The following is a 27,986-nucleotide window of genomic DNA, read 5'->3' on the forward strand; positions in this document are numbered from 1 at the left end:
AGTTAAAAAGAAAAAGTAAATCACTGATGCTGGTTTGGTACATCATTGTGGGCGGTGTGGATTTAATTTAGATGGCTGGTTGTCTCTGTGCCCGGATACTGACTGGCAACCAGTTCAGGGTTTAGTCTGCCTTTAGTTTGAAGTTAGCTGCGATAGGCTGCAACTCATCCGCAACCCTAAAAAAAAAAAGGATAAGCAGCAGAACATGGTTTGTTGATGAACCATATCTTTGTTTTCATCATTTCAAACAATGGTCTCCAGTTGTTTATCCCTGAGGGGATTTAATAGCATTTATTTGTAGGGTTAATTAACTCTTTCAGCCTCCACCGAACAAATATGAAACAATCACCTCGATTTGGATTCACTACAAACTGAATTTGTGAAGGCAGATTTGTTGATACAGATTTTGCATCGGATCTCAGTGAAAGGCATACATAACATTGTGGCTTGTTAATGAATGTATGGTCACATTTTACATCCAATTTTATTTGGCTGTTTTGTATGGAAAAAAAACATAGAACCCAGTCAGCGTGTCAAATTCTCTCCCGATTTGTGTAAGACACTTCAGCTTGACTCTGCTTCTTTTCTTGAGCACCCATCATGGTGCTCCTTCAGGCACCCATAGTGCCAGGCTGAGACCCGAACTGGGTGGGCATGTGTGGAATGCAGAGCAGGATGAGGAAGACACACTTGGAAATGAATGAGGAGATTGAGTGTGCGGGGCGGAACAAGCCCACCAGAACCACAATAGAAGCATGAAAAGGGGGCAGTGTGCTTGACTGCACCGTGACAGATGTGGACCACAAAGATCGGGTTTTGGGTTTATGTTCTGCCTCCCTGCCGTTGGTATTGCAATCCTCTTTGTGGTGATGTGTGAAGAAACCAACAGCTGAAATATTCCATCCATCCATCCATTTTCAACACCGCTTATCCTGAAGAGAGTCATGAGCTGGAATATGCAATTTTATTGAATTATTGTTGCATGGTATCAACAAAGAGTTTGCATTGAGTTGCTATTAAAGTCCACAAGTTAAAACAGAGGGGGGGTGGGGGTGGAAGAAAATTAAGTCACATCTACATCAAGAATTGCATACCAGTAATTGTTATGCTAAAAAATGTTTGATTAATGTTGCAAATATCGATGCATCCACAAAATCATGCGACTCCCTCAGTGGGACTTGAACTGCATGTGAGCCTGCAGCACTAGTCATATAGAAGTTAAATACAGTGCCATTTATTCAAATTCATTTGCGGGCCTTTTTCTTCATTGCCTTTGCATTGTCATCGTGAGCTTTCCTCTTGGCGGCAAGCTTGTTCGTCTGTGAGAGAGGACAAAAGAGCCCAATAAGCACAAATTCAGTTATATCAAAGAGGTGACTCAAAGGTCACATGGTCTGTACATTCTTGAAGAAACACATTTGCTAAAGCGTTTAACATTCCTACACTGCAACGATAAGAGGGCAGGTATTGTAAATAATGCATTGTTACAAATGTGTAACTTATCAGTACAAACAGACTTATTGTGATGGAAATCCATATTGGAGCAACAATAAATGGGACAAACCTCTCTGACTTTTCTCTTTTTTCCAAACATGATCTTGTCATAGAGGTACTTGTCCTTTTTCTTCATCATCATGATGGCCAGTCGCTTCTCCTCGGCTTTCTCCTGCTGCTCCCGTTGAGCTGGATCATCCACTTTCATTACACCGGGAGTCACTCGGACCTGAAATTGCCAAGTCAGTCTTTACCTATCAAACAGCGGGTGAGGGATGATGAGGAAGATGGATCATGTGTCAAAAACCTTGGGCTGGGATCTTTGCGCCTCCATCTTCTTGAGTTTCTTCTCTTCTACCCTGTCTTCTTCCTCCTCAGCTTCATCGTCTTCTGCATCGTCCCCTTCCTCCTCCTCCTCACTTTCCTCTTCCTCATCATTTTGCTGGGCTGTTAAGAAAAAAAAAAGTATTGAGGCACGAATAAGTCCTTAATCACCACCCTTGGTTTCAATGCGTAAAAAAAACATATGTCACGTTAAAGGAAGAAAGTCCACACATTGTCACATCCTACTAGTTTTAGCCTTGGAAAATGAATACAGGCCCTACCAGGCTTCTCTCCCCTTTGCAACGCCATTATCTTCAGTTTCTCCGGAGGAACATAGTCTCCCTCCTTCTCCTCCACGAATGGAGACAAGTGGGGTGGAAGAGTGACCCCCATGAAGTAGTCCTCTACAGGAAGGACTATTTTGGCATTGACACAGTCGTACACCCACTGCGGCTGGATGTAGTACCTGACATGGCAATGCAATAAACGGCGATGAAGTGATGAAGACTCAAATTCAGAGTAGATAATTTCACAACAAATGTCACCTGTTGATATACTGCGTGGCAACACTGGGTCTGTCAACAATGTGATGTGTGATCGTCTCATCGGTTTCATCGTACGTGCTCCCAATGCAGACGGATCTGTCCCAGGACACCTCGCCACCAAAACACCTGTCAATGTTGATAGCAATCAAGGAAGGTGTCGATGCCGCAGGAGTACGTTTGCATTTAGCGTGCAGTTGTTCCCACTCACCTGATGACAAAAGCCAGAGATTCTCTGGGGACCTCTCGGTTCAGGAAAAACTTCAATCCCTCAAACATCTTTTTCTGGGCTTCCTGCTGCTTTTGCTCCTTTTCTCTTTCTTCCAACTTTTCCATGTCTTCCTAAAGGGAGCATCGTTGCAAGCCGTTTAATCGCAGTGATGCAGCAACTTAAAATTCACTTTAAGAGACAATATTTTAAAAGGAAGCAGCAACTCAATTTGTCCCCCTCACACCGAAATGAGGAAATATGATCAACACCAAGGCAATACACCTCAACACAGAATATTTCAGGATTGGAAGTTACTCATTAAGTACCAATATTTATCTGTGACCTTGTGTGAAAGAAAGGGAGGGAGGCCGGTGGAATGCCGCGATTACAAAGAGTAGGAGTGTAAAAGGGGCAAGAGTTCAAGTACTTGGGACCAAGATGTTCAAGCAGAGGGAATGTGGAGGAGAGGTGAAGAACAAAGTGTTGACAGGATGAAGGAAATTACCAGGTAAGGGGAAAGCAAAGGCTCATATGACAGTAGCGGGACCGGACAGATTGCATGGAGGTGAAGTGGCTAGATGGGCGTGGCAAGAACGAACAGGATCAGGAATGAGGTCATCAGAGTGACAGCAATGGCTGGCATGTTTGGAGGCTGGTGAGCAATTGGACATGTGGGACAGTGATACAGCCATTGGATGATGCCGGAAATTGATGGGCCAGGTATGAGATGAGGGAAAAATAGCAGATAGCTGAAAGTAGGGCAGGAGATACTTTCAGCTATTTGAAAGTAGCTGAAAAGTTGCTGCGGCAACCCCTGAATTAGGTTGAATCGAAATGGAAAGACTGAGCTGTTACCTTCAATTTGAACTGCAACTTCCACCTCATCCCTAGCAACCAAACACTTGACTGTATTCCCCAGTTTCACACCTCGAAATACTTTGGCATATATAAACGTCTCACCTGTGCCCTCAGAGATCAATTACTTCATCTACTCACTCCTGATTTTATCACACCTCGTGGCAAGGACAATGACAGCAAAGACAAAGAGGTTGCACACGAGTGTCACCTTTGCATACATAAGATTGGCGAATGAATCTTTTGGGGGTCAGCCGAACAGCATAACGCGTAATTGTGGAAGACAAAGTTGTGTTTCCACACTTGGGCTGTTTCAGAAATGGGTGGGGGAGTCGGTGTGGCTAGGTAGGTAGATGGATCGATAAAGGGACAGACAGATATAAAACTTAGATGTTAACCAGCGTTTCAGTTTTTTTACCTTATCAACAGGAAAGTGGTCCATTTGCTCTTCTTCCTCGTCCGCAGCAGAAACCACTCGGGCCAGACTTGCACTGAAGGCAGACAGTTTCTGCATGGAAGAAAATCCACAATCAGATATCATTTACAAACGCAACAAGTAGACATTCAAACGTCTATTTAATACGGTTGACCATGATTTTCACCTCCAAGTAGCTTTCTGCATCCAAGGCATAGTCCTCCTCATTATTGTCCTTTAGCGCTTGCTCTGCTTTACTATCAAGCTAAAAAAAGAAGAAGCAAACCGTAACAGCACAGAATATACTATTGCAGTTGGCAATTCACTGTCGGATTTTTACAAGCTTTTAAAGTTAATTTCTCAAAAACACATTGCAGTTTGAATGGACTTGATATTATAAAATGCATAATCCGGCAACAAAATATGGAGAAAAACATCTCTGCATAACTCTTTGGAGGCTGAAACTGAATTATACCTTTGGTGGGTAAACCAGATTGAGGGAATGATAGAGTCGGAAATTGATGAAACCCAAGAGAGTTGTGTAGAATTCTGTGAAAGTTGCCATGACTCTGTAGTCAACATCTGTAGGGTGCTAAAAGAAAAAAAAAACAAGAGCTTGTTTACAAGTGTTTACGGAAAACAGGATCAAACTATTTGTGGTCTTCTGCATACTCAGTAATTGCAAAATCATTATGCAACATGCCGCCTTTCATTAATGCGCACTCACATCATGCGAGAATTGATACGGCACCAGCCATGTAATTAGCTGCCCCATCACCTCGACTTGGTAATATATTCCTTTTATAGAGATGAACACCTGCAGAGAACCAAACAAGTGAATGACAAGCTCAAAATAAAAACATTGCCTTTTAAAATGGAACAATGCTGCTATTACTAAAACTGGCACCTTTCTGAGGGCACGAGAGGCGATCGCAAAGTTCATCCACTCCACAGTGAGCCGCCGACACAGCTGTATCGTTTGCACGTGGCATTTTCCTGTTCGAGCAAATGTGGAGAAGAGGAAGCACATACAAAGTGCATCTTCTATATCCCGAAGAGCATCAATGAACGTGGGATACCTGAAAGATAACGGAATAACTTCGGTGGACATACGTGCGTACACAACATTTCATAGCTTTGGGGTCACATTGATTAACTTCTTACCTTTCTTTAACAATGTGGTCCAATTTATATGTTGGCTTGTTCTCCTTTAGCCTTTCCACTGCACTATGTTCTGTTTTTGCATAAGCTTTCTTAAGTTTGCGAACAAAGATCTTTACAAAGAAAGAACAGTTATGGTCAAAGTAAGAAAGATACATCAAGTTAAAACACACTAGTGTCTGTTTGTTTTTAATATTGAACACTACCTTGTACTCTCTGAATTTGCCAACGATTGGCTCATGCAGAAGAAAGCGAATGTCTTTGAGAAGGTAAAATGTTCTCGGGGCTGTGGAGCCCTTGTTCACTTTCTTCTTGTGCTTGGGTTCGTGAGGGTAAATGCCTTTAAGAATGCACAGTCGTCTGAAAATCAAAACAAATCACCCGTTTTAGACAACAGAGGTTGTAAGGCCGCAGGTTTAACATCAACAGTACCTAGAATTAGACTGAAAACTACCAGTTTACCTAAAATCTGGGAGGCTTAGTTGTAATTTCTTGCGGGCTCTGTTTCTGGTGATATAGTTTGTGGCCGAGCCACTCTCATACTGAAAAACAGACCAAGACACTCGTTATATCAGCACATGCCTTGACCTAATGTACAAGTTCAATTGTCATTTACACTAAACCAGGTAACTATTTTTACAAAGGTCCACCAACAAAGGAAAACAAACTATGGTATTAGCTCCAAAGCTAGTTAGCTCCCACGTTGCCAACACTTTTCACATAAAGGCAACGGCGACAATTACCTTCTTCTTTTGTAGGCCTCCCATTTACAAACAAAATAGTCCCTGCAAAGATGTACAAGGGTGTATTTGTCGTAAAAAATGTATCTACGAAGGTGATTAATGATTACAACGCAAAACACTGCAACACGCAATCCATGCACGTGTAATTTGACATGCGCAGGGGAGAAGACTTCCGGACCTTGGGCTGTCCGTTTATCTGCCTGTATGAAAATTAACACTTGAAAAACGCCCGTTCATCGATTATGCTGAATCATAAACAAACAAAAATTTAATTGCGTCTAACCGTTCATGTTCATTGTAGCTCACTTGTGAAAATGCGTTATAAAAGATACTCATGTTGAAGTGTAATAATGTACTAGAATTCTGTCATAAAACAATTTTACGGTTTCTGTTGTTTATTTGTTTTGGTTTGTTTAATTGGACAAGAAGGCTCGTGCATTATAAGAGGTCCTCGGAAAACCGTATCAAATGAACATTTCTGGATGGACAGTACAAGTGAAAAGATTAAATTGAGGGCAAAACAGACATAACAAACAGGTCTACATAAATGCTGAATTGTAAGATTGCAACAAGATTTTTTGAGCAGTTGAGTTATCGTACAGAGTCAGAATATCAACAGGAGGAAAAAAAAGTTACCCTGTCAAATGTAAATGTCATCAACAAATAAAAGTGTACATTAGGCCAATATAAATATTGAGGGTTGTTAATCTCTACTAATTATTTCGGAGCCTCTTTGCGGGCCAGCTACAAAAAATAAAACTCTTGATTTGCTCAATAGCTATCACCATCAAGTCCGTCAGAGATATCAATCAGCCAAAAGAGGGCGGCAGAGGGAAGTTTTGAGGAGAGGGGTCGGGTGCGCCGTCGTCAGGACTTAATTTATTTTGATTGATTGATTTTGCATCTTAGCATCTGCTTATATTGCCTAATGAACGAGCTGGCCCCGCTCAGATGTAAATATACGCGCTATCAGAATAAAGTGCAAAAACCTCAACTCAACTCCGCCCTCTTGTCTTCTTTCTGGCCGGGACAAGACCATTAACACACAAAAGGAGATGCAGACGGAAGTAGGGCGGAGAGACGGAACAAAGAAATATTAATGGCCATTGAAGCTGGTTAGAGTGGGATAAAATTCTTGAAACCAGACAGGGTATATTAGAGTTGTGTTTTATATAAACTAAACATGGGACTTAGTGCATGCTTAAAAGATTATTTTCTTGGTTTCTGGGACTATGAAACCCCCAAAATTATGGTGGTTAAGAATCTAACTCTTGGAGTCATCTACAGAGGAGTTCAGTTTATTGTCATCACCTATTTCGTCTGGTAGGCATTGTATTATTATTATTTTTGTTGTATGCATGTATATTTCATATATTGGCAGATGTTTTACTTTATACTGTCAAAATCTAAACGAAATTTCAGTTATAAATATTCAGTTGAGGTATCAAAGATAGGAATATGTTTTTAGCTGGTTACAGAATCATACAGAATAACATCCTTGTCATCAGTGTTTATTTTATTTATTTGTTATTATGATTATTTTTTAAATTTGCTGTCAAGGTATGTCTTCATCAGTCAAAAAGCGTACCAAGAAACTGAAACACGTCCTGCGAGCTCAGTTTACACTCGCATGAAAGGCTCAGCAGTCCGTGGAGATGAAATCTTGGACACCGTGGAATATGTTCGACCATCAGAGGTGAAGACGCCTTCATGCAATTTCACAGCAGCTTTCCTTTATGGAGGCAAAGACTATTGATCAGTGTTATTGTGGCCTCTTTCAGGGTGGGGATGTCATTACTACAATATTGAGACGAGAAGTCACATACGACCAGAAACAAGGAAGCTGTGCTGAGGTAACACGCCTGAAGTTAAACAGTTTAACTTAAAGCATTAAATATGATTGTCAGTGATTGTCTCTAGTATTTTGGTGTTGCAAATGCCAACTGCTCGAGAGACTCAGACTGTGTCCAAGGAGAGGCTGACTTGAATGGCCATGGTATGTTTTCGAGTGCTGTGCACATAAATTCGTAATTAGCTCATGAGTATCTCTAAGTTATTGATCATTTATTATGTTTGACAGGCAGGAGGACCGGCAGATGTATTCGATACTACAACCACACCTTCAAAACCTGTGAGATCCAAACCTGGTGTCCTATCGAAGAGTATGCTGTCCAGAGGTAAGAAACGAAAAAAAACAACTGGATATTTCTTTTCAGCAAGGTATTTTTAAGCATTCTTACTGATCACTGAAGTACTGGTGTGGTCTCGACACAAAATCCAGAGTCTACCACCCAGAATAAGACAAGAATGAGTAAAATCCCAGTGGGATACATTATGGTTATTTACGACCATTCATGTCAAGTTTTATGGCTACTTTCAACAATCTCTTGATGATAAATGGCCGGCTGCTTTCTCGAAACATCTATAATTCTACCACTGTGTTATTTCTAGACTATATCCTTTTTCGCTTTGCAGGAATAAACCTCAATACATTTTTAATTCCAACTTGTAGCTGCCAAATATGGTTCCCTGTTCAATAAAGGACAAAGAAAACAGGTCAAAAGAAATCCACAAATAGATGGTGTAGAGTCAGTCTGTTTTTTTTCCTTCAACAGACTTAACCTAAAAACAATCTATTGTAAGAATAAAACTCAGCTGATTGCGTGTGTTAATAAGTTGTATTGGAATCGCTTGAATGAGTCATGTTGTCTCATGTTTGACAGAGAGCCATCTCTTGTGGAGGCGATCAATTTCACTGTCTTTATCAGAAATTCCATCCTCTTTCCAAAGTTTGGAGAGCGGAGGTATGTGCTCACTCACACATACAAGCAAGATCAAACACACAAAGTGATAACTCATGATAGTTTTTTTTTCCTCTGGCAGGGGTAATATTAAGGGTGCTTCAAACAGGCGTAACATGCACAAATACCTGAACAAATGTCAATACGATGAGGAGAAGGAGCCCTATTGCCCCAACTTCCGACTGGGCTACATTGCACATCAAGCCCGAGAGAACTTTAGTGACCTCTGCAGGACGGTTAGTACATTACATGTTACACACGGTTTATTCATAAGAGCAAATGTCGAATCGAAGCCGCGAAGGGTACAATACTGTATTTGCAATTTACAGAGTGGATTTGATTGAGTTACACCGTTTGTGTTTGGTACCATTGCCCCCACGCAATACTTTATGAACTCATTTACTCCCAAAGACGTTTTTAAACGTCTTGTCAGACTTGGTCCAAAATTGGCTGGTACTGAATTAAGTACACCAGCACAGTCTAATAAGTTCCAATACAAATGTTTAATCTTTCCAATGATAGGAATGATTTGTTGTGACCGATCACTCCCAGCAATTATAATAAATTATTAAGTGGGTTGATATAATCTCTCTACAATAGATTGTATAGTTTACTGTATATACAGTATGTATACAGTATTTTATGGTAACTGACTTCTCAGGGAGGTGTGATTGGTGTTTTTATCAATTGGAACTGTGACCTGGACCTGGATCCTTCCCGCTGTAAACCCAAATATTCCTTTAGGCGTCTTGACCTCAGAAAGGATCAAGCCAACTCCGGTTACTATTGCAGGTGAATTTCACAGGGTGGAATAAAATCTTAAAACAGAGGTTTTTGTCAATTAACCGCAATGCTATTAATCACTAGATTTGCCAAATACTACCAAAAGGATGGAGTAGAGTCTCGGACTCTTATCAAGGCCTATGGCATCCGTTTGGATATTATTGTTCATGGACAGGTAAGCAAATGCTGAGCAAAAATCTGCATCTATTTCTGAATTACTGCAATGAGACGTTATTACAATATTAATTCTTTGCAGGCAGGTAAATTTAGCCCAATCCCAACCATCATCAGTGCAGTGACAGCTCTGACTTCAGTCGGAATCGTGAGTTAGCTCATCTTTCCTCATTTGTACAACTTGAAAAACACTTTCTGACTCAACTTTCACCTCACTCCTACCATTTAGTGTACCATTATCTGTGATTGGATCATGCTGACTTTTATAGACAAGGATGAAGTCTACAGTGAGAGCAAATTTGATGAAGTAAGTCAAAATAATCAAGTGGAACATATGCTTCCTCGTTAGAATTTACATGACCATTGTTGTGAAGTTTTAAGACCACATTTGGCGTCACATAAAACATATTTTGGTAACAAATGACAAAATTATTGCACCCTCAGTAATTCTACCAATTGATATATTTTACCATTCAATGACGAGTGTTTAATGGAACAATTTCTTCATGCAAGGCAAATAACTAAATAAGAGTGTCATATCTGCATACTCATTTATTTGATGCTGTACGAGAAAAGTTTTGGGGCAATACAAGTTTCAACTTTGAGTTAACGATGATCTTTAAACGGCTATTTTCCTCTCTAGGTTATAAATGAACCGACCGATGAGTCCATTCCTCCACAACTACTTTACATCACCAGCTTCAGCTCATATCAGTCAGACTTGTCGGATGGTGTGCCGCTGTGATGTCATCATCGTCGTCATCATCATTTCGTCATCAACATTTTCTATAAGGACTTGCAAAATGCTGGTTCTCTAATAAACGACACGCAGCATCAGTTATTTTATTAACTGCTATTGAAATGTCAACTTTTTTTTAATACTGTAAGACAAACATAACAGACAGAATACTGTACATTTGTATTGGACACAGCAGTTCGAGGTGCCCAATTATAATAATACTTGCTTGAATACATGCAACACATGAATATTTTTCTGATCGTGGTAATGAAATAATTAATGAATAATTCTCTCTGTAAGGGTAATTTTATTATTTTTTTAAAAATCATATTTGTGCTCTTTGATTGTGCAAACATACAGGAATCATTCATATGCAAAAGATTATAACCAATCAACATTTTATTATTCATTAAGTTTTCATGAAAAATAAAACTAGTCTAAATTGCATAGCATCATCTCTTAGCCTGATGTATAATGAGAGAATTCAACAGGAAATGATGCGCAACAAGAGCAGTCACCGAATAAGTGAATCATTTCCCGTAAAAAGCCTCTCTAACAAGATTATGGGCTTGTTTAAAACCTGGATTTTTCAGAAGACCAGAATGGCCAGTTAAACAGTTATCGATCCATTTCTGGCATGACGGGTGAAGGATCATTTCAGTTTGAAACCATTTAGTAATCTTTGTGGACATGGAGAAGAACAAATAAATATAAGTAAAATGTGTGGTCATAAACATCATTTAAACGTGCATGCATCAGCCTGGAGGGATAAGCTAATAGTGCTTCTTTACAATTACGTTACCGATATTTGTTTTAGAAATAGGTAGATTGTGAACAGACAACGGGGCATCGATGGATTATGTGTAAATATGTCAACATTTACACAAATATTATTCGGCAACAAACGTGCTGTTGAAACCAGTTTAATGTTTTTCTCAAATTGCACACACTGTACGTTAAAAAATATTAGACAAAAAAAGTGTGACAATCACTTTGCGATAACTGATTTTCCTTTCATCTCAATGTGTTATATGTCTTTGTGTTTGGTTTCTGAGGGAGTAGTTTGTATTTGCTATTTTTCAAATATTTAATATAGCCACAGTTTTGTTACGCAAAGTCAACAACCGTGTGCAGACGTTATTATACAGTTGCTAATTGGCAAAATTAAAGCCCTCGCAGCTCATCACCCTGGGAATTAATAAATTATTGATGGCGAGAAAAGTCTTAAAGTGTGTTTTTAAGTGTTTGTACAGATCGATGGTTGTCCCAAGAAACGATGACAACAACAGAGGATGTGATGATACTTTTAAAGCGACCCGACCACTGCTTGGAATATATTACACAGCAAAAAAAAGTTTATTGACGGTCAAAATTTTAATCAATATACATACATTATTTTAAAACTCCCACCACTGAGAGTTCAAGCACATTGACAGCCCACATTGGCTGTACTCAGCCATACAAGTCTACAAGTACACAATGCACACACACATGCATGCTCACTCGAGCAACAATCACCAACAGTGATGAACGAGTTGTTCTAATGCGACAGTGATGAAGCTCAGTTGTGCCTTTAAGAAGCACCCTGACTCATTTGTGGACTCATTACCATTAACCAGTCAATGGTCTCCTTCAGGAATCTCATGTTGTAGTGGGATGCAATGTTCTGGAATACCGTGACCTGCTCTGAGAAGTTCTTTCGAAGGAAAGAGAGAATACGTAAATTAAGAAAAAAAAATCAACCACATGCATTCGAAGAATATAATGGAACGCATACCTTAGCTGGGAAAGTGAGTTCAAAGTCTCCGGCGCATTTGCAGTAGAGAGGCATGTTTGCTTCCTTCACTCCTTTACATTTAGTACAAACCTAAACATCACATACACAAAAAAGGTTAGCTCACATAAAACCTGAGTGCTTGATAACAGGCTAGTGATCGAAACATGTACACACAATTAGTGACAAGATGTTTAAAAGACATTAATCATATTATTGATTCGCCTTCTCAACATGTCAAATTGATTCCTAAATTTTCTATCCAAAGTGGGATTTGAAGCAAACATTGTCAGCTACTGCTCTATGTACATTGCAGCATATTATTTTTTTCTATGAAGTCATTTTAATTCACCAGGTCCTGCAATGTGTAGCTCATCAATTTCTTCTGTAAGGCTTCCACCAACGCCATCTCAATAGACTCAGTCTCGTACTGGGCTTTGCAGTTTGAACAAAACCACTGTGGCAAGACGGCACCATCCTGAAGAAAAAAAATAGAAAAATCACAGTCTATGCAATTAACAAGAAAACCCCACAGTTGTATTACTAACAGAGCCTCTGCAGGCTTACTTGCACCACCGAAGGGTCTTTGCAGAGGTCGAGGTCACGGCAGAAATTGCAGTTGTGGCATATAACTTCAGGTAGTATGTATGAGTTGCAGGGGTCGCGAAAAGTGGCCTCTTCCGAGAACTCCCCCACATCCACAAGGCGCAGAAGGTCCCTCTTAAGCTTGTTCACCTGGTTCACAATGTTGCCATCGAGCGAGAGGACCTGAAGAAAGAAACAAAGGATGAAGAAAAGCAGCTGATTTAACATAAAGGTCACCCCCCCCCCCCCCCCCCCCCCCCGTCATATTTACCTGACAGACATATTTGACAAACTCCAAAGCTGGGTTGTTAAGGGGCAAGTGTGAGCCTGGCAAGACCGGGAACATTTCCGAGGGTTGGGCCACATTCCTGGTACCAGTCACCTTTTTTTGGATTTTTTGAGTAATACTAAAAATGTTCTGCGTCAGTTCGCTGGACACATACTCCTGAGAGAAAGAGATCATTCCTGAAGGAGAGATTTGAAATAGGCAAAATCTAAGCACAAGGTCCCATCATAACATCCGGCATTGTTTTTCTGTATTAACTCGAGAGCATTCTAACCAGGAAGAGCGCATAAATCCCCCACGACCTGCTGAGAAATCTGGCTGCAGCCTCGTCTCTTGACTGGTGTTGCACCAGGTGTGTTGCGTCTCAGCTCTTCTTTCATGCTTTGGTAAACTGCTGCAATGTAAGCTGAGTAGAAAGTAGGATGAGAAGTGGTGCATGAGTGCAAAGTGATGCCATTATGTACTACAAATACGTATTGCTATTGTATGACTGATGCGAGGGTCTTTGAGAATGTAAAATACCAGTCACTGGCCTGAGATTCGATAAAAGAGGGGCATTAAATATTCAGCATTTATAAATTTATTCATACTCAACTTGGGTTGATATTTTTTTCAAAGAGATATTAAATACATACCGTATTTTCCACACTAAAAGGCGCACTGGATTATGAGCCGGACCTTCGATGAATGGCCTATTTTGTAATTGTTTTCACACATTGGGCGCACCGCTTTAAAAGAGGCAATCTACAATGCGTCCACTAGATGGAGCTACGCTCAAGGAAACACAAACAGAATGATCAGATGTCAGTAAAACGTATTTAATAAAGCACCGTTGTAACAGCAACAGCAAGTTGTAACATTGACTCGTTAACGTTGAACTCTCTTGCCGCTGCTCTATTTCCGTGTTCAACTGCGTAACCGATCGCCTTAAGTTTGAACTCTGCGTTGCGCTGTGAGCTTTTAAGAAAATGGAAGGCTTTTAGGTGCGCCTTTAAGTGTGGAAAAAACGGTATATTATTAAGTGCAGTTGCTAATATTTGCCTGCTGTTGCATGCGGCCAAATCAGGTAACTTACACATCAGAATCATGTGTTAGTATGATGTAGGGCAGTTCTATAAAGTGTCGCCGCTACACTTCTCGGTGCCCTGAGCTGAAAAGTCGGATGGTACCACCGAAATTTCTTTATCAATGCGGGTTGGGGGAACTGACCAATATATGAATGACAATGTGCGCTTGATGCCTGGGGGGAAACGACCGTTTGTCATGCAACCAGACAGCTAGACTCGACATGAGCATATATAGCGCCGAATACACGATGACGTGGCACGCGTGCACATGCCGGCGCATGCTCCTTTATTCGTAACTCTAACTGGGAAGTCATTGTTGCTCACCCGACACAATCATGAGGAAGTAGTTCTGGCAGGAGGCACTTTGCGGCAGATACTGCATGATATTCCAGTTGCTCTCAATCAAGTCCTCCACCTCATCCGCCTCTGCATCTTCCTCCTCTTCCTGAGCGTGCGCTTCATCCTCCTCATCATCCTCACTGCCATCTTCATCTGGGTTTGTGTTTTTCTTTGCTTTCACGCCTTCCTAGGAGACACCAGCCCAGAGCGGCAATGAGCTGCCTATTTGTTAAACAGTGGACACCGACAATAAGTAACTACGTTTGAACTACCTCGCCATACAAGACGCTGGATGGAAGTTTGCCTTTCACACCACCATTGTTAGCCGGGTCCATCCACAGTAGAAACTCCCAACATTGGGAGAAGGAGATGGACAAAGAGTGGAAGATTTCTCTGGAATGTATGCTTCAAGACAAAGTCAGACAGTCTGTGGTTGGTGACGATGTACGATCCCATGGATGTGGTATAACAAATACAACGAAATGTTGGCTCGTAAGGATGATGCAAGAATTGATATGAATTCTCAGAGGTATGGTTTGAAGATGACAACTGTCAAACCTATTCGTGATGTATTCCACATATCCAATGGCATCGTCTATCCTGCGTTTTTTGGTGCACAAGATGATCCTGTTGAAGTTTCCATACACCACCGTGGAGCCTAAACGCTTGAACTCCGCAATTAATCTGTCAACACAATAACAGGAATTACAGTATCGAGGATTGCTCGTTAAACTTCCCGCCATAAATCGAAAAACGGATTTGCGCAGGTGAAACAATGTACAGGACTACATGCTAGCAAAAAAAGGATATGCATCACTCACTGCAGAAAGACCTTCTTCATCATGTTGTGCAAGGTGCGGTGCAGAGCGGGGTCATAGAGCAGTGAGCTGGGAGAGTGCAGCCAGCGGTAGAAGTGCATCACCTGGTTGTCTGCATACACGTTGTGGTACTGTGTGATCTCTCGGACCCAGCCCACCACCATGCTCTTCAAGATCCTGCTTGTGCAAAACATAAAGCATTGGAGCAGCAAGCAAATATAAAATGTGTGTGTGTGTGTTTTATCGATGTACCTAAAGGTGTTGGAGCAGAGGGCGGTCTCGTCATAGCTCGCTAATGAGCTAGCACCTTGGTTTCCTGACATCATGTCCTCCAAAGACGCCTGTTGGATCACATCAAAACTAACACCCAGACTGGCTCCTCCCTCCATGTCGTTGACATGCTGTGACTGGAGGATGGTGTTCACAGCCAAGCTCTGCAGGTCCAGCTCCACACACACTGTAAGATGCGACAGTCATTCGTCACGATGAGATCACCTTTGTATTGCACTCAAATCTTGCATCAGATTTGGCTAGCTGACGGCATTTTTGACATAGAGGTGAACGTTTGAGTAACCACACAAATGATGTCTGGAGATGGCAATTAATTTCCATGGTTGGAGTGAAGCATGTGTTGAGGTACCTGTGGAGTAGCATCCTTGCGCATTAATCTCAACAGAGCCCCGGTCATCGCTTTCCATTACCAGGCGGCTGTCATCAGCCTCTTTGCCCCCCAGATCTGGCCTTGCTGTGGGAGAGAGCCATAGCAGGTGATTGTGTTTCCGCAGATGTCTGGCAAGGAACAAATCCGAACCAAAGATTGATACATCTTGGGGCAGGTTTCCCACAGGTAAGTGGTAATACCTGAAATGAAAAGAGATGACGGACAGATTTTTAGTTCTCAAATAAAATCGTCACAAAAACATTTTGCGCCGAGTACAGGTGAAAGTAACACATCTAAGGGTATCGATAACAACGTTGTTCAAAATGTCATTACATACAAATTCATTCATTTTTGTTTTCTTGAAAATGTCAAAAAAGATCTTGGTCAAAAGGTTGTAATTCTTATTGCAGTATTTTACAATTGTATATATGACAAATAGCGTTGACTAACAATTGCCTGAATTTCAAAAATACAAATTATAATAAATGTTAGCCACTGTGAATCAAAGGACAGCTCATATGAATCGGTCCTTTGTAGTACTTTTTAAAAAAAATCCAATGTTAATGATATACAATTAACGTGGCTTCAGTGGGAAAGCCCTCTTAGCTTACAAATGACCGTTTCTCCCCAAAAATTATGAGTGTGGCACTTATGAGGGGTGTGTTTAAACCCCCCCCCCCAAAAACAAACAAGAAAAAAAGAGACAAAAAATAGATTCAGAAATATATCTATGTGAGCCTCTTTACAATACATACAATATATCGACGGGGTGGCATCAGAATTGAGATTGCACATTCATTCATAAAGTGTCCACATGTCTGAAAGCTAATCCGTGCTGTGCAGGGCGCACATAATTTGATCAGGCACTGTGCTGACTGTAAAAGGGAAGTGCTGCTAACAGTGGAAGGAGAAAAAATGTTTCCCAACCAGCAAAATAAAAATATTTGGATATACACTGTACATATGACTGTTTTCATAATAATGTATATAAAGTAATGTAAAATATCGGTAAATGTATCTCCTCAAAGGCCATGTATTGGGAGACACATGTTTCGCAATGCGTATTGTGACGCCTGGACCGTGATACACATTGTGTCGTGAGGTTGTTATGCTGCCCTATTACCGGCACTGATAGTGCACCTGCTACCCACCGAGCCATATCAAAAGCCTGTGATAGATAGCTGTCCAGATTCAGATAATGGCGGATCATACGCCGGGCTCCGTGACGCTGCCAGTCCAGCACACTGTAACTGATCTCATCAATAACATGCACTGGCATGACTGGGAATTCGTCCAGAACTGGCATCCCTGTCGCCAGTCGGCGCAACTCCCAGTTGGATTGGACTGCAATGAGGGTCGGCCCCCGGCGCTCCTCCTAAACATAACAAATAAAAGCACGTTACAAGACTCAAAGCATAAATTCCAATAAAAAAAGTCATATCAGTGGATAAGTCCCGTTTTTTTTCTCACCTTGTAGCTTATAAGTGTGCGTTGCAGTGCACGGTAAATGGCTTTCACATCATTTTCAGCCCGAACCTCAAAATTGTGTTTTTCTGGAGGCAGAAGATCCTCTGTTGTTTTTTCCAATAGGGCAGTGCGCTCAGCGGTGTAGACGTTACTGAGGTTTGGCATCTGGTTGCTTCGCACCTGCATAGAAAAGGAAAGACAAAGCTCAAAGTGAGCAAGAATGCATTCTTCAAAGCAAGGCAGCGGGTCAGTTTTATTAAATGCATCATGCAAGACTCCCACCAGAAAGATGGCAACATAAACCATAGAGCCTAGAGCACTGCATAGTTCTTACAGTGTCCAGAATAAAGATATTGGCCTTGCGCTGAGAAGGGATGAAAAGGCCGAACAAGGCCTTGTGACCCTGACTGTGATGGTAAAGGTACATGTGGCGAACACTTCCTGGAAGAAAAACAAACATGACAGAGGAACATTAACAGACTCTGTCGGACGTTCAATTAGTAAATCACACGAACACATTATGCTGCGAACATGCTCATACCTGGCTCCAAGTAGCTGAACTGGGCCAGAGACCTCATATCCAGATTCTCCAGATCAAAAGTGTCTGCCTCCCTTCCGGCCATATCCCTCCCAACACGCTTATTGACCATACACACACATCCGAGCTGCACGAGTGCACGAAACAGTAGTGGCACCTGAAAGGTCAAAATGCACCATCTTTTTATCAGTGGTCCCATTAGACACGCGTGGCACATCAACTGGAAAGTGACATACAAGAGTTGTGGCAAAACTGACAGTAATGGCGGTGGTGTTTGTATGCTACCTGTGTTTCATAGACCCCTTCGATGTCTGGGGCCGAGAGGTCAGCGTTGATCTCGTTAATGTGCTCCTGGTACATGTCCTCAGGGACACAGTACTCATAGAGGTAGTACACCATGTTGGAGCGAGGGAGCATCCGATTCACCTGATGTAACACACAAACAAATAAAACAGATACTTTGGTAGGGGGATGAGGGGTTAGCTTGCTTAGTGCTTACCTTTTTGTATGTTGGTCCCTCCTCCTGCTTTGGGACTTTTTGGTTGACATAGAAGATGCGAGGAATGTTGAGCTTCATGCAGTGGAGGTCATTTCCTATCACGGCCCATAACTTGTAAAGTCCTGGGTGGCTGGTTTCTGCAATCTGCAAGGATCAGATACATGACTTCAATGATCATTTTATGCCATGGATAAAGAGGGTAGGACCCCATCTAAAAAGAGGATGGTGTTGGTGAGGTGACCTGCACTATTTGCCACGCCATGTCCAGGATGCTGCGAGCCGTTTTGCGGAGGAAACCGCCGATGCCTGTGGTGGGGCCATCCCTGATCACTCCCCCGCTTACAGGCTGGGCTTCTCCATCCAGCAGTCTTCTCTTTTTCTTTCTCTCCTTCCTCTGCCTCATCTGCAGCTCCCACTTTTTCTTATGGTAACGCAACCACACAAGGTGTTCCTCCTATAGGGAGACAGATTTTGAAAACGTTTTAAAAAGTCATTCGATACCTCTAAAAAAACAACAACAACAAACAAAAAAAAAAACGGATGAGTAATTTGACACTTGATGCGTGGGCGAACGGGAACTCCAAAGACCTGCTTGCATACAAACAATTAAAAATCTGTTTTCATTATGACTCCAACAAAAATGTCAACATGTATATTAGTATATAAATTACATGTTGTATTTGTGGACAGAGCTTAATGTCAAAGCAAGTTTCATTTGGATCACATTTCACATGAGTTAAATCTAATACGGCATCTAGCCAGTGGCCTACCTTCGTCTTGCCCATTGGTGGCGGCGGTCCCAAAACTTCCCTCCACGACTGGGTAAGCTCAAGATCCTGAGACTCGACCTGGCTGTCCTCCCCTTGAGATGCTCTCTTCCTCTTGGTGCTGATGAGGATGGCCGGCTGCAGAGGCTTAGCTGGCATCCCAAAGTCCTCCATATCAGGAACTGGATGGCCCTCGAGGAGCTGATGAGCTACCTGAAGAAAAAGCAGATATTGTCTGTTCAAAAGAGGGGCTTGAAACAATAAAATATGGGCTGAAGATTTGGGATCATGGGAAGGTTAATGATTAAATGACTTGCACCAACAACCCATGACAATGTTGTGTCTTAAATGAAATTATCCTGTTAAGGGAATTAAGCATTTCTATTCAGGATGGATACGAACCTCATTTCCTTGATGGGATCCGGAGGAAATTAACGAATCGTGATTGAATGAACAATTATTCCTTGCCCAATTTGAACGTGTTGCTCTGAGGTAACCAACCTGTCTCTTGCCCTCGCTGGTGAATATCTCGCTGATTTTCTTTTGTTTGTAGACATCATTTTTCTCAAGAAGTTTCTTGTGAAGCCAGTCGGGATGTCGGACTCGAGGGACTGGATTCTTCACCTGAACATCAAAACAAGTATGTTGTAATCAAAGCCCTTGACTGTTACCAAAGTACTGTATTTGGCATTCTAATTGAAAATTACTGCCCTGAAAACAAAGATATTTTCAAACGACTAGCTTTCTGACTATGTACCCAGAGAAAACCCACGCAGGCCCAGGGGAGAACATGCAAACTCCAGACAGGTAGGCCGGAGTCGGGATCGAACCCATGACCTCTGCAATGTGAGGTCAATGTGCTAACCACTGATCCACCGGGCCGTCCCACATGTATCATCATTTTTATTTATTTATTTTTTTAAGTTACCTGTTGAAGAGCTGCAGGGATGGTGATAATTTTCTGGATTGCACTCCCTAACCTCTCTATGTAGTAACTCCAATCAACGATCTGTGATGTGAACAGGAAACACAATCTGATGTAATTTGAAGGGGGAAAAAAAAAATCAATTCATTTGGAAGCTATTTTATTCCAAATCCTTACCGAGCGGATGTCAAAGTCATGCAAGCTGGGCATTTTCAGCCATTTACGCAGAAAATGTTTGGTCACGCTTGGCTCGGCTTGGAAGATGGCCAAAGGAATAGCTCTGATGGAGGAGACATGTATGAACCGGGGAACTTTCGCTTCATGTCAGTTTTGACAGCCGATCAGTATCAAGGTAGTACTGAGGAGCTACACGCGCCGTTGCCCCACCTCTCTGTGACAGGTGATCCTTCTGGCTTTCGTGAGATGACATAACGACAGCTAAGACCGGCATCTTTCACCATTTGGTCACCCAGGAACTCTGCCAGTCTCTTGGCTGTGCTAATGGAAGTGGACTTTTGCTCTCCGTAGTCCTCCAACTTTTTAGACATGGAGCGATTTTCTGATATCAGGTCAAACAGCTCAGCATCCGGCATGTTGGCGGCCTGGAACACCAATATGGACGATCAATATAAGGTCTTGAAGTTGTTTGACAAATAGACTCATAACTTTCACATACAAGTGTGAAACTGCCGTTACCTTGCTGTACAGCACATCCAGCCAGTAGTCAGCCACTTTGGCTACCGAGGCGTAGACCTCCTCCAGGGTGGTACCTTTGAGGAAAGCTTCAAACACGGAAGACTGGAAGATCTTAATGAGTTGCAGCTCCCCTCTTCTCTTCACTTCAAAACCTTTCAGCTCGGCCAGAGAGCCGTCCTCATTGAATACGGCGTACCTAAAATGAAAGGTCAAATCCAAATCATCCACCGTGCCAGCGTTTTTATTAAATTAGAAACTTATAAAATGAACATACTGCAAATGTCATTTCTGTTCACATCGAACACAAGTGCAAAAATTCTACCTTTGCAAAGATAATCATACTCACTTTTGATTTAAACTGTTAGAAAAGGATTCATTGAACAATATACTTATTATTATTGTTGTAGTTTACAGTGGTGTAGAACCACTTCCAACGGTTACATTTAATCGAATACATTTTGTATATACATTGAGCTTATTGCTTATGGCTGTTGTTTTGGCCAGGTCACTCTTGCCAAAGGCTTTTTAGTCTCAATTATTATTTATTTAACCCAGTTAAATAAATAAATAGTAAGAAAACGAATGAAAAAAAAGTATTAGCTCTCCCACAGTACAACGGCGAGGAAGGTAATCACTCAAATCGCTCTCAATGCAAGGGAGATCGATTTGTTGTCGTTCATTGGATACCACTTGATTGTGTCTGTACCACATGGAATAAATGGATTGTAAAATGCTCCTGTCAGTTAATTTTACACCACTCCAGTACGGTACGTCATTTTCTTTTTCGGGTACAGATGACTGTTCAATTGTTATTTTGGGGGGGTTGTTGTTGGGTTTTTTTTTTGTAAATCAGACATTATTTTGGGGCCAATATTGAAATGTAAGTCGATATAATGCAGTTACACGCAAGTGGACAGCATATGCTTATAAATTGGGGTATGACCTCCGTAGGGGAAGGAGGAACTATTACCAGGAAAAAGGCTATTTGGCTGTACCTTTTCTTTAACTTCTTGCCTTCTTCTTTCGAGGCGGGCAAAATCATGGCTAGATACGGCCCATCCACTTCGAAGAAGATGCTGTTCTCTGCCCTGATATTGTAAGTGAGCGACGAGGGGTCTACCAGCTCGTGATACTGGTTATTGGTGAAGCCCTCCTTAACCAGGATATTCAGCATGGCACCGGGGTAGGAGATGGTCACCTTGGGCTTCTTCTCATTACTCGTCTTCACTACAAAGTTCTCTGGGAAAGTGTTCGGGAGGACGCACCAGATACCATCAGTATCCAACTCGAGTGGCCTCCTAAGTCACAAGAAAGTTGTCAACAAACAGACTTTTTTTTCTGTGGAAATCTACTGATCCGGTACACATTGATTATCGCCGTTTCCACATGTTACTCACCCTATTTGTTCAATGAGCTCTCTCGCTTGAGTGATGATATTGGCACCAGTGTAGCACACAATGCCGGCCATCTCCATTGAGTACCAGCGAGCCCTGGTGGACACAAAGCGCAGCGGTTTAGCAACACAGATTTATTTCAGGGCTGTTTACTGAATTTAGTGTGTGTGTGGCGGGGGAGAACTTGTACCCTTTTCTCATGACATAGCCGTAAAAAGAGTTTAGGATACACTTGTGAGCCAGCTGAAGAGACTCGTATAGGATCTCCATGTTTTTGCAGCGCTTGACCTCAGCAGCGTCTCCGCTGTCCTGAGCTGCGGACAGTTTCTTCTTCCACACCTTAAGAGACATGATGTAAAGGAGGCAGTTGGATGAAGTGGTTTTTCTGTTACCATGAGGAGATGATTGACATGTAGAGATTGACCAATCAAACAAGTGCCCCAGCCCTTCAACCTCCTGGGACGACGGCATGACTCATTTGCTATTTTCCGTGTCACGAAGGAAGGTACCTTGTGTAGCCCTTTAAACTCATATCGCCGATCCCTGAAAGCTCGAACAGTATCCACATAGAAGGAGTTTTCTCTCTGACAGATGGTGGTGACTCGCTCCTCCAGTTTGGTGACGTGCGTCTTCTTATACGCCTTCTTGCAGTAATCTGACACAAGAACAACGTGTGTCAGAACTGCCTTTGACACGGAGAAGATCAAGACAAAAAAAAAACGTTTTCAAAGATAGTACACCTGCAAGACGTTTCTTCTCATGCTTAGCCTGTTCCTCCCTGTTGAGTGTGTGGAAGGCCCGAGGTGGACCATTTGGGAAGAATGGAGGGAACTTCTCAGACTCTAGTTGCTGCTGGATGCGGTGGAATTCACTCCGGCTGGCAGGCACTGCGGGAGAGCCGAAGAGGATGTGACACATTTCTTGGATGCCTCTTCGCTTGCTCCCCGATTAAATTTTAACGTTTTCAAAACACAAGGCGTGTGACACACAAGCTTACTGATTTCCCCTCTCCAGTGCCAAGCCATCCTCCTTTGACAAGTGGCGCCCGGTTTATTGAAGTCGCAGGCAGCACAAGTGGCTTCATTTACCATTGCAGATGGCTGGATGGAAATAATCGAAATTCAAGTCAATAGTTTTAATATTATCTTTATCTCTCATGCGTCTTTATATGATAAATTCTTTTTTTGTTCAACCTGTAGACGGTTGGTGAGGATGATATTGGGGTACATCGCTCCAACATCAAGATGGTATATGAGGGGACATTCGATCCTGTTTGGAACCTCTTTCAGGGAAGTTAGCTTCTTTTTGATATCGTCGCAGACCTATTACCAGAAAAAAAAAGGGTCCTTTACCTCACGCGGGAAAGTAGAATAGAAGCAAGCAAGAAAAAAAATAAAACAATGGGAGATAAATTAAGAAAATTGACATACTTCACTGAAGTTGGTTACTTGCTCCAAGGGGATTTTCTCCTCCTCCTCAATGGCATGACGTATCGTTTGCTCAACTCTTTGGCATAGGAAGTCAAAAGCAGCTGGATTCTGTCAACAAACCAATCACCGTTCAAAATAAGCAAAATAAGCCAGCGATTTCCAACCAGCGTGCTCTGGCACATTAGTGTGCCATCAGAGACAAACAGGTGTGCGGCGGGAAATTATGCAGTTTCACTGAACTGGTCCCAAAACTATTATTGAAATACAACAAATGATGCATCTTTATTCATCTAACCATTCCGGCGATATGTAGTGATAGAAAGAAAAATGTAATTCCTTGAATTGGATTTGTGATATCAATCAATCAGCAACAAATTCATGTAAATTTGTGAGTGAAATGAGACGAGATCAGCATTCTTTCACTTCATTTGTGTCAACACTGACACTGTATAAGCAAACAGAAGATAGGAGCGCCAAAGCGGATACAGTTTTACCATTTTGAAACGGCAAGGAATGTCACTTCGAAACACTCCAGACTCCAGCGCCTCCACGTGGCCGCCCACATAAGTCTCAGAGTCCAAGACGTGTCCGTCGTCTGTCATCTTATTGAAAACTTGTTCCTGTTTATTGGGGAAGACAATGTTGGCATGGAAGGCCTGCACCATGAGCAGAGCTTCGCATAGAGTACCAGAGCCTTTACGCAGAACCTGTACAGAGCGGAACACAGAAGCTGTGTCTCACAGTAACACACCGTATTCATACTTTGTAGTGTATTGTACTGCATACAAACCTCATCGGGCTCCATGGGGATGATAGTGCACAAAGCAAAGATGAAGGGGTGAACATACTTCATGTAAAGGTAGTATGTGGCAACAGCATCTGACACGGAGTAGGTTGCTAATGTCTGGCAAAAAGTTCCAAATAAAAGAAAGCAAAAAGAATGAGACAGCTTTTATAAGAAAAAACAAATCCAAAAATCATACCTGTGGTTCCTCCGTTGCCATGCGGCACATTTCCTCTGGGTCAAGCTCCACAGGGTCATAACCCAGTTTAGCCTTGGCTGCAGCCTTCAGATTATGGCTTCCCACTGGCAGGTAGCTGTCTCTCTTAACCCACCTAGAGCGTGAGAGAAAAACAATCGTTCCATTAAATGTTAGATACAAATACATTCTGAAATATTAGAAAATAACTGTACATGCATTTGAAAAAAAAAGCCAACATTATAGCAGAAATGACGTTTATCATGCATGATAGATTGGCAATGCTGATAAATGTATTGCTACGACGTGCTAAAAGTAAGTGTAAAAAAATACACTCAATAAGCATGATTTTGATGAAAATTGAATTTGTTGGGAATACATTTAAACAATAATGTGTCTTTGTGAAATTGAAATGTTTTGCTTTCTGAAAAACAGCAGAGTACAAAAAAGGCAAAATAATGTTTTCTTTCGAATAGTCTTTTCTTCAAATAATAGTGAAAACCACTGTAAGAGTGGTAATACATCCAACATGATTCAGAATATCACAGATCACTCAATTTTGATCCAATTGTCATACTTTCAATATTGCTATTGTGTTTTCTACAAAACAAACCTAAAACTGTCCATGTGGATGGCCTGACTGGACTTGTACTCTCCCTGGCTGTCCTTCTGGAATCCAATCTCCCTGTGCATGCTCAGTCCGTGCACGGAAGCCCGTGTCTCAACAAAGGGCCTATAAGAATTGAAGAAAAAGTAAAAAATGAAGACATTGATAACATTAGAGTGAGATGACTAAACACGGGAGAGTCAAAAGAATTTCTTTACCAATCAAAGAAGTCTCCGTTATAGGTCACGATGATGTTGGGTTTTGTCTCTTGAATGTGATCAAAGAACCTCTGAATAAGTGCCACCTAGAGTCATAACATTATTACAATGTTGCTAAATAAAGTCGCATACTACCATTTACATACAAAGGAGCTAAATGTAGTATGCCATTTCTCATAACATTTACCTCATCATCCTCATTAAAAACAGTGAAAGGACCTTCATATTCGGGTTTGGGCGTGAACTCAAAGTCTTCGATGTTTTCAGAGACAATCTCTCTGTTTGTGATTAGAAATCCCTACAGGGAGAAAGCAAAAAAAAAAAAAAATCAAGTTACAATAGCATGAGGAGAGCAGAAAAGGAGGCATAAAACACACCTGTCCATCTATCATATATGAGATCATCATAATCTGGTCAGTTTCTGCATCTGGGAATTTTAGTGGAAGTTTGGTGGTCTCTATGTCAAACGCCAACACAACAGGGTCCTAAAAGTAAGAAAGAAAAGTGAATGATGCGACTTCAATGCAAAAGACATTGAACTTCCAACGAGAAAATCGTCATACTGGTCGTTCAACGAGATCATCTCTACGAACAATCTCTGGTGGGTAAGCACTGCCTCTGTAGCGAACGTTGTACCAGTGAGCCTGAGGGCGAAAAAAACACATGTAAATATTAGAGGAACAACAGATACAGGCCCTCTGATATATTTTGTCCAGTAGTTTTCAATTAAATTCACCACATGGATCTTTAGGTCAATGGATACGCGCACGTGGTAGGGCACGTCATACTCCCTCATGTCCACAATGTTTTCTAGTTGGTCAGAAAAACTCTTGGACATCCCATCTTCTTCTGCTGAAGTGACATTCCCGCCTGATAGAGCACTGCAAACATTAAAACCATTAGGTTACCTCGCCCCAGAACAAAATAAAATAAATAAACAAACATTGGAGCACGGATTGCTTTCAATGTTGTGATTGCGCAATAGCCGATATCAAAAACTGTAACCAACCACTTGCATGTCAACAAAAATACAAATGTAAACCCCTTTTGATTATGATTGCATTAAACAAAATATACCTTGATAACATTGATGTGTAGACATCATTAGACTGCTCTCTTTCTCTGTTTTTTCGTACTGCTGGCGAAATCTCCCGCTTGACCTTGATGAGGTCGTCCACTGTGTTGAATGACAGCTTAATGTAGCCTCTCTTCAGTCCAACCAAGTGATTGGGCTGAGAGACAAGAGAAGAATGTTATTTGCAAGCCTGAGGATCAAGCAGACATCATTCCTTGTAAACACACACACACACACACACACACATAAAAAACACCCTCACCAGGTCCAGATCTTCTTTTGGGACAATTTCAAGCTTAGACACTTTGCCTTGGAACTTTCTTGACAAATATGAGATAACTTCCCTTTCGCAGTTCTAAAAGAAAAGTGCAAATCTTCTTATCAGCATTTACACGGTTTGACATCTGACAAGATTAAAATTTGATGGTTCGATTTACCTTTTTTGTGGCAATGTAAAAATAAGGCTTGAAAGGGAGCGCAACCTAGAGAGAATAAATATTAGATTTCATGCTTCATATTCAGAATTATGTAATATTTACTATTTCCAGGTGACCAACAGTGTTCCAAATAGTTTCGCCCAACACACCTTAAACCTGCTCCCATCCTCCTGGATAAAATAATAATCCACAACACTGACCATCCTTTTGTCCTCATCCAGTATCTCAGCCTAGAAGTACAGAGAGGTGCACATTTATATTTTGTATTGATAGAAAATGAAAATATGGAGAGTGAGTGACCGTTAACCTACTGGATGCATATTGATCAACCAGCCAGTTTTCTCTCCGGGTTCTTTCATTCTTTCGAACCCGAAGCGACTGTCCATCTCATCCGTAAACTGGCTGCGCTCCAGCCTCTTGAGGGCCGACATAGAGGAGCCATCGTCCCTGATTTAAAAACATTGCTCTCCATTATTAACACATTTAATGGCATCCATGTAAGACAGCCCTATTTCGTTTTCATGCAGACTCAATAATGCTTACTTACTGGTTCTCCTGCTCTCCACTTTTACCCCGGTCCGACTTGAATCTTCCACTATTTTGCAATACCATTTTGCGTGCTGGGCTGACGACAGGCCAGTAAAATTAGTTTTACCGGCTCAGATTTGCTGTTGTGTCCGCAACAGATTCTGCATTTGGTTAATTTTTGGAGCTATTTCAAAACGGATCCGTTGTTCGTCTGACAGCTACAAAGCTTGTGTTTTCTTAGTTTGGCGCGTTCTCCTAATTCCCGCGAGATCAGCACCGCCAATAGTTCTCACAAAGATCGTTTATTTAGTACACAGTCACTTCTCTAATACGTATGTACACGGACTCAAAACTTCACCGGGTACTTTTCTCCCATTATTATGAGAAAAAAAATTCCATCGTTTTTTCCATTGAATTAAATTAAATACTTTTTAAAATAACCTGAAGCCGTGTGTGTTTCTTTTCTTGTGTTTCTTCGCTTTTCTTTTTTGGACATTAGTTGCTTGGGTGCATTATAGACAGTACGCCCTTTAAAGTGTTTATTAGTTTATTTAAAAATAACATGATGCTTGATTTTATTTTGGTGATTATACATATTTATTTTCATGTTATTAATTAACAAATCATTTCACAAAATGTAGAATAATGTTTAA

General features: G+C 41.4%; 3 protein-coding genes across 3 annotated transcripts; 1 reads left to right on the forward strand and 2 right to left on the reverse strand.

Moving 5' to 3' along the window:
* Window positions 1-950: 950 nt before the first annotated feature.
* pes (pescadillo) lies at window positions 951-5,930 on the reverse strand. Its single transcript, XM_052067336.1, has 15 exons — window positions 5,746-5,930; window positions 5,465-5,544; window positions 5,209-5,362; window positions 5,006-5,115; window positions 4,749-4,920; window positions 4,569-4,658; window positions 4,317-4,433; window positions 4,029-4,106; window positions 3,845-3,934; window positions 2,572-2,702; window positions 2,364-2,489; window positions 2,100-2,284; window positions 1,802-1,941; window positions 1,565-1,723; window positions 951-1,319 (listed from the first exon to the last, which is right to left on the reverse strand). Exons 1-15 carry the CDS (start codon window positions 5,767-5,769, stop codon window positions 1,245-1,247), a joined length of 1,731 nt encoding a protein of 576 aa, XP_051923296.1. The 5' UTR covers window positions 5,770-5,930; the 3' UTR covers window positions 951-1,244.
* Window positions 5,931-6,771: 841 nt separating this feature from the next.
* On the forward strand, window positions 6,772-10,529 carry p2rx2 (purinergic receptor P2X, ligand-gated ion channel, 2). Its single transcript, XM_052067323.1, has 12 exons — window positions 6,772-7,068; window positions 7,306-7,441; window positions 7,527-7,598; window positions 7,666-7,741; window positions 7,826-7,922; window positions 8,469-8,549; window positions 8,629-8,782; window positions 9,208-9,338; window positions 9,414-9,504; window positions 9,586-9,651; window positions 9,733-9,810; window positions 10,147-10,529. Exons 1-12 carry the CDS (start codon window positions 6,929-6,931, stop codon window positions 10,246-10,248), a joined length of 1,224 nt encoding a protein of 407 aa, XP_051923283.1. The 5' UTR covers window positions 6,772-6,928; the 3' UTR covers window positions 10,249-10,529.
* A 1,068-nt stretch (window positions 10,530-11,597) lies between these two features.
* On the reverse strand, window positions 11,598-27,612 carry pole (polymerase (DNA directed), epsilon). The gene is made up of 48 exons (XM_052067322.1): window positions 27,353-27,612; window positions 27,117-27,252; window positions 26,955-27,035; window positions 26,806-26,850; window positions 26,631-26,723; window positions 26,371-26,525; window positions 26,030-26,174; window positions 25,857-25,937; window positions 25,671-25,778; window positions 25,481-25,591; window positions 25,294-25,379; window positions 25,082-25,201; window positions 24,472-24,604; window positions 24,279-24,392; window positions 23,983-24,195; window positions 23,489-23,596; window positions 23,252-23,380; window positions 23,056-23,158; window positions 22,799-22,945; window positions 22,568-22,713; window positions 22,249-22,397; window positions 22,062-22,154; window positions 21,660-21,962; window positions 20,665-20,860; window positions 20,356-20,570; window positions 20,146-20,248; window positions 19,972-20,052; window positions 19,545-19,667; window positions 19,047-19,256; window positions 18,518-18,730; window positions 18,277-18,420; window positions 18,063-18,203; window positions 17,781-17,934; window positions 17,574-17,680; window positions 17,243-17,419; window positions 16,924-17,147; window positions 15,752-15,972; window positions 15,364-15,568; window positions 15,115-15,288; window positions 14,852-14,977; window positions 14,566-14,698; window positions 14,279-14,480; window positions 13,162-13,293; window positions 12,873-13,066; window positions 12,584-12,784; window positions 12,369-12,494; window positions 12,020-12,109; window positions 11,598-11,938 (listed from the first exon to the last, which is right to left on the reverse strand). The coding sequence occupies exons 1-48, from the start codon at window positions 27,415-27,417 to the stop codon at window positions 11,816-11,818; spliced, it is 6,879 nt and encodes a 2,292-aa protein (XP_051923282.1). The 5' UTR covers window positions 27,418-27,612; the 3' UTR covers window positions 11,598-11,815.
* Window positions 27,613-27,986: the final 374 nt, after the last annotated feature.

The sequence above is a fragment of the Hippocampus zosterae genome, chromosome 6 (assembly GCF_025434085.1).
Source record: "Hippocampus zosterae strain Florida chromosome 6, ASM2543408v3, whole genome shotgun sequence".
NCBI classification, from domain to species: domain Eukaryota; kingdom Metazoa; phylum Chordata; class Actinopteri; order Syngnathiformes; family Syngnathidae; genus Hippocampus; species Hippocampus zosterae.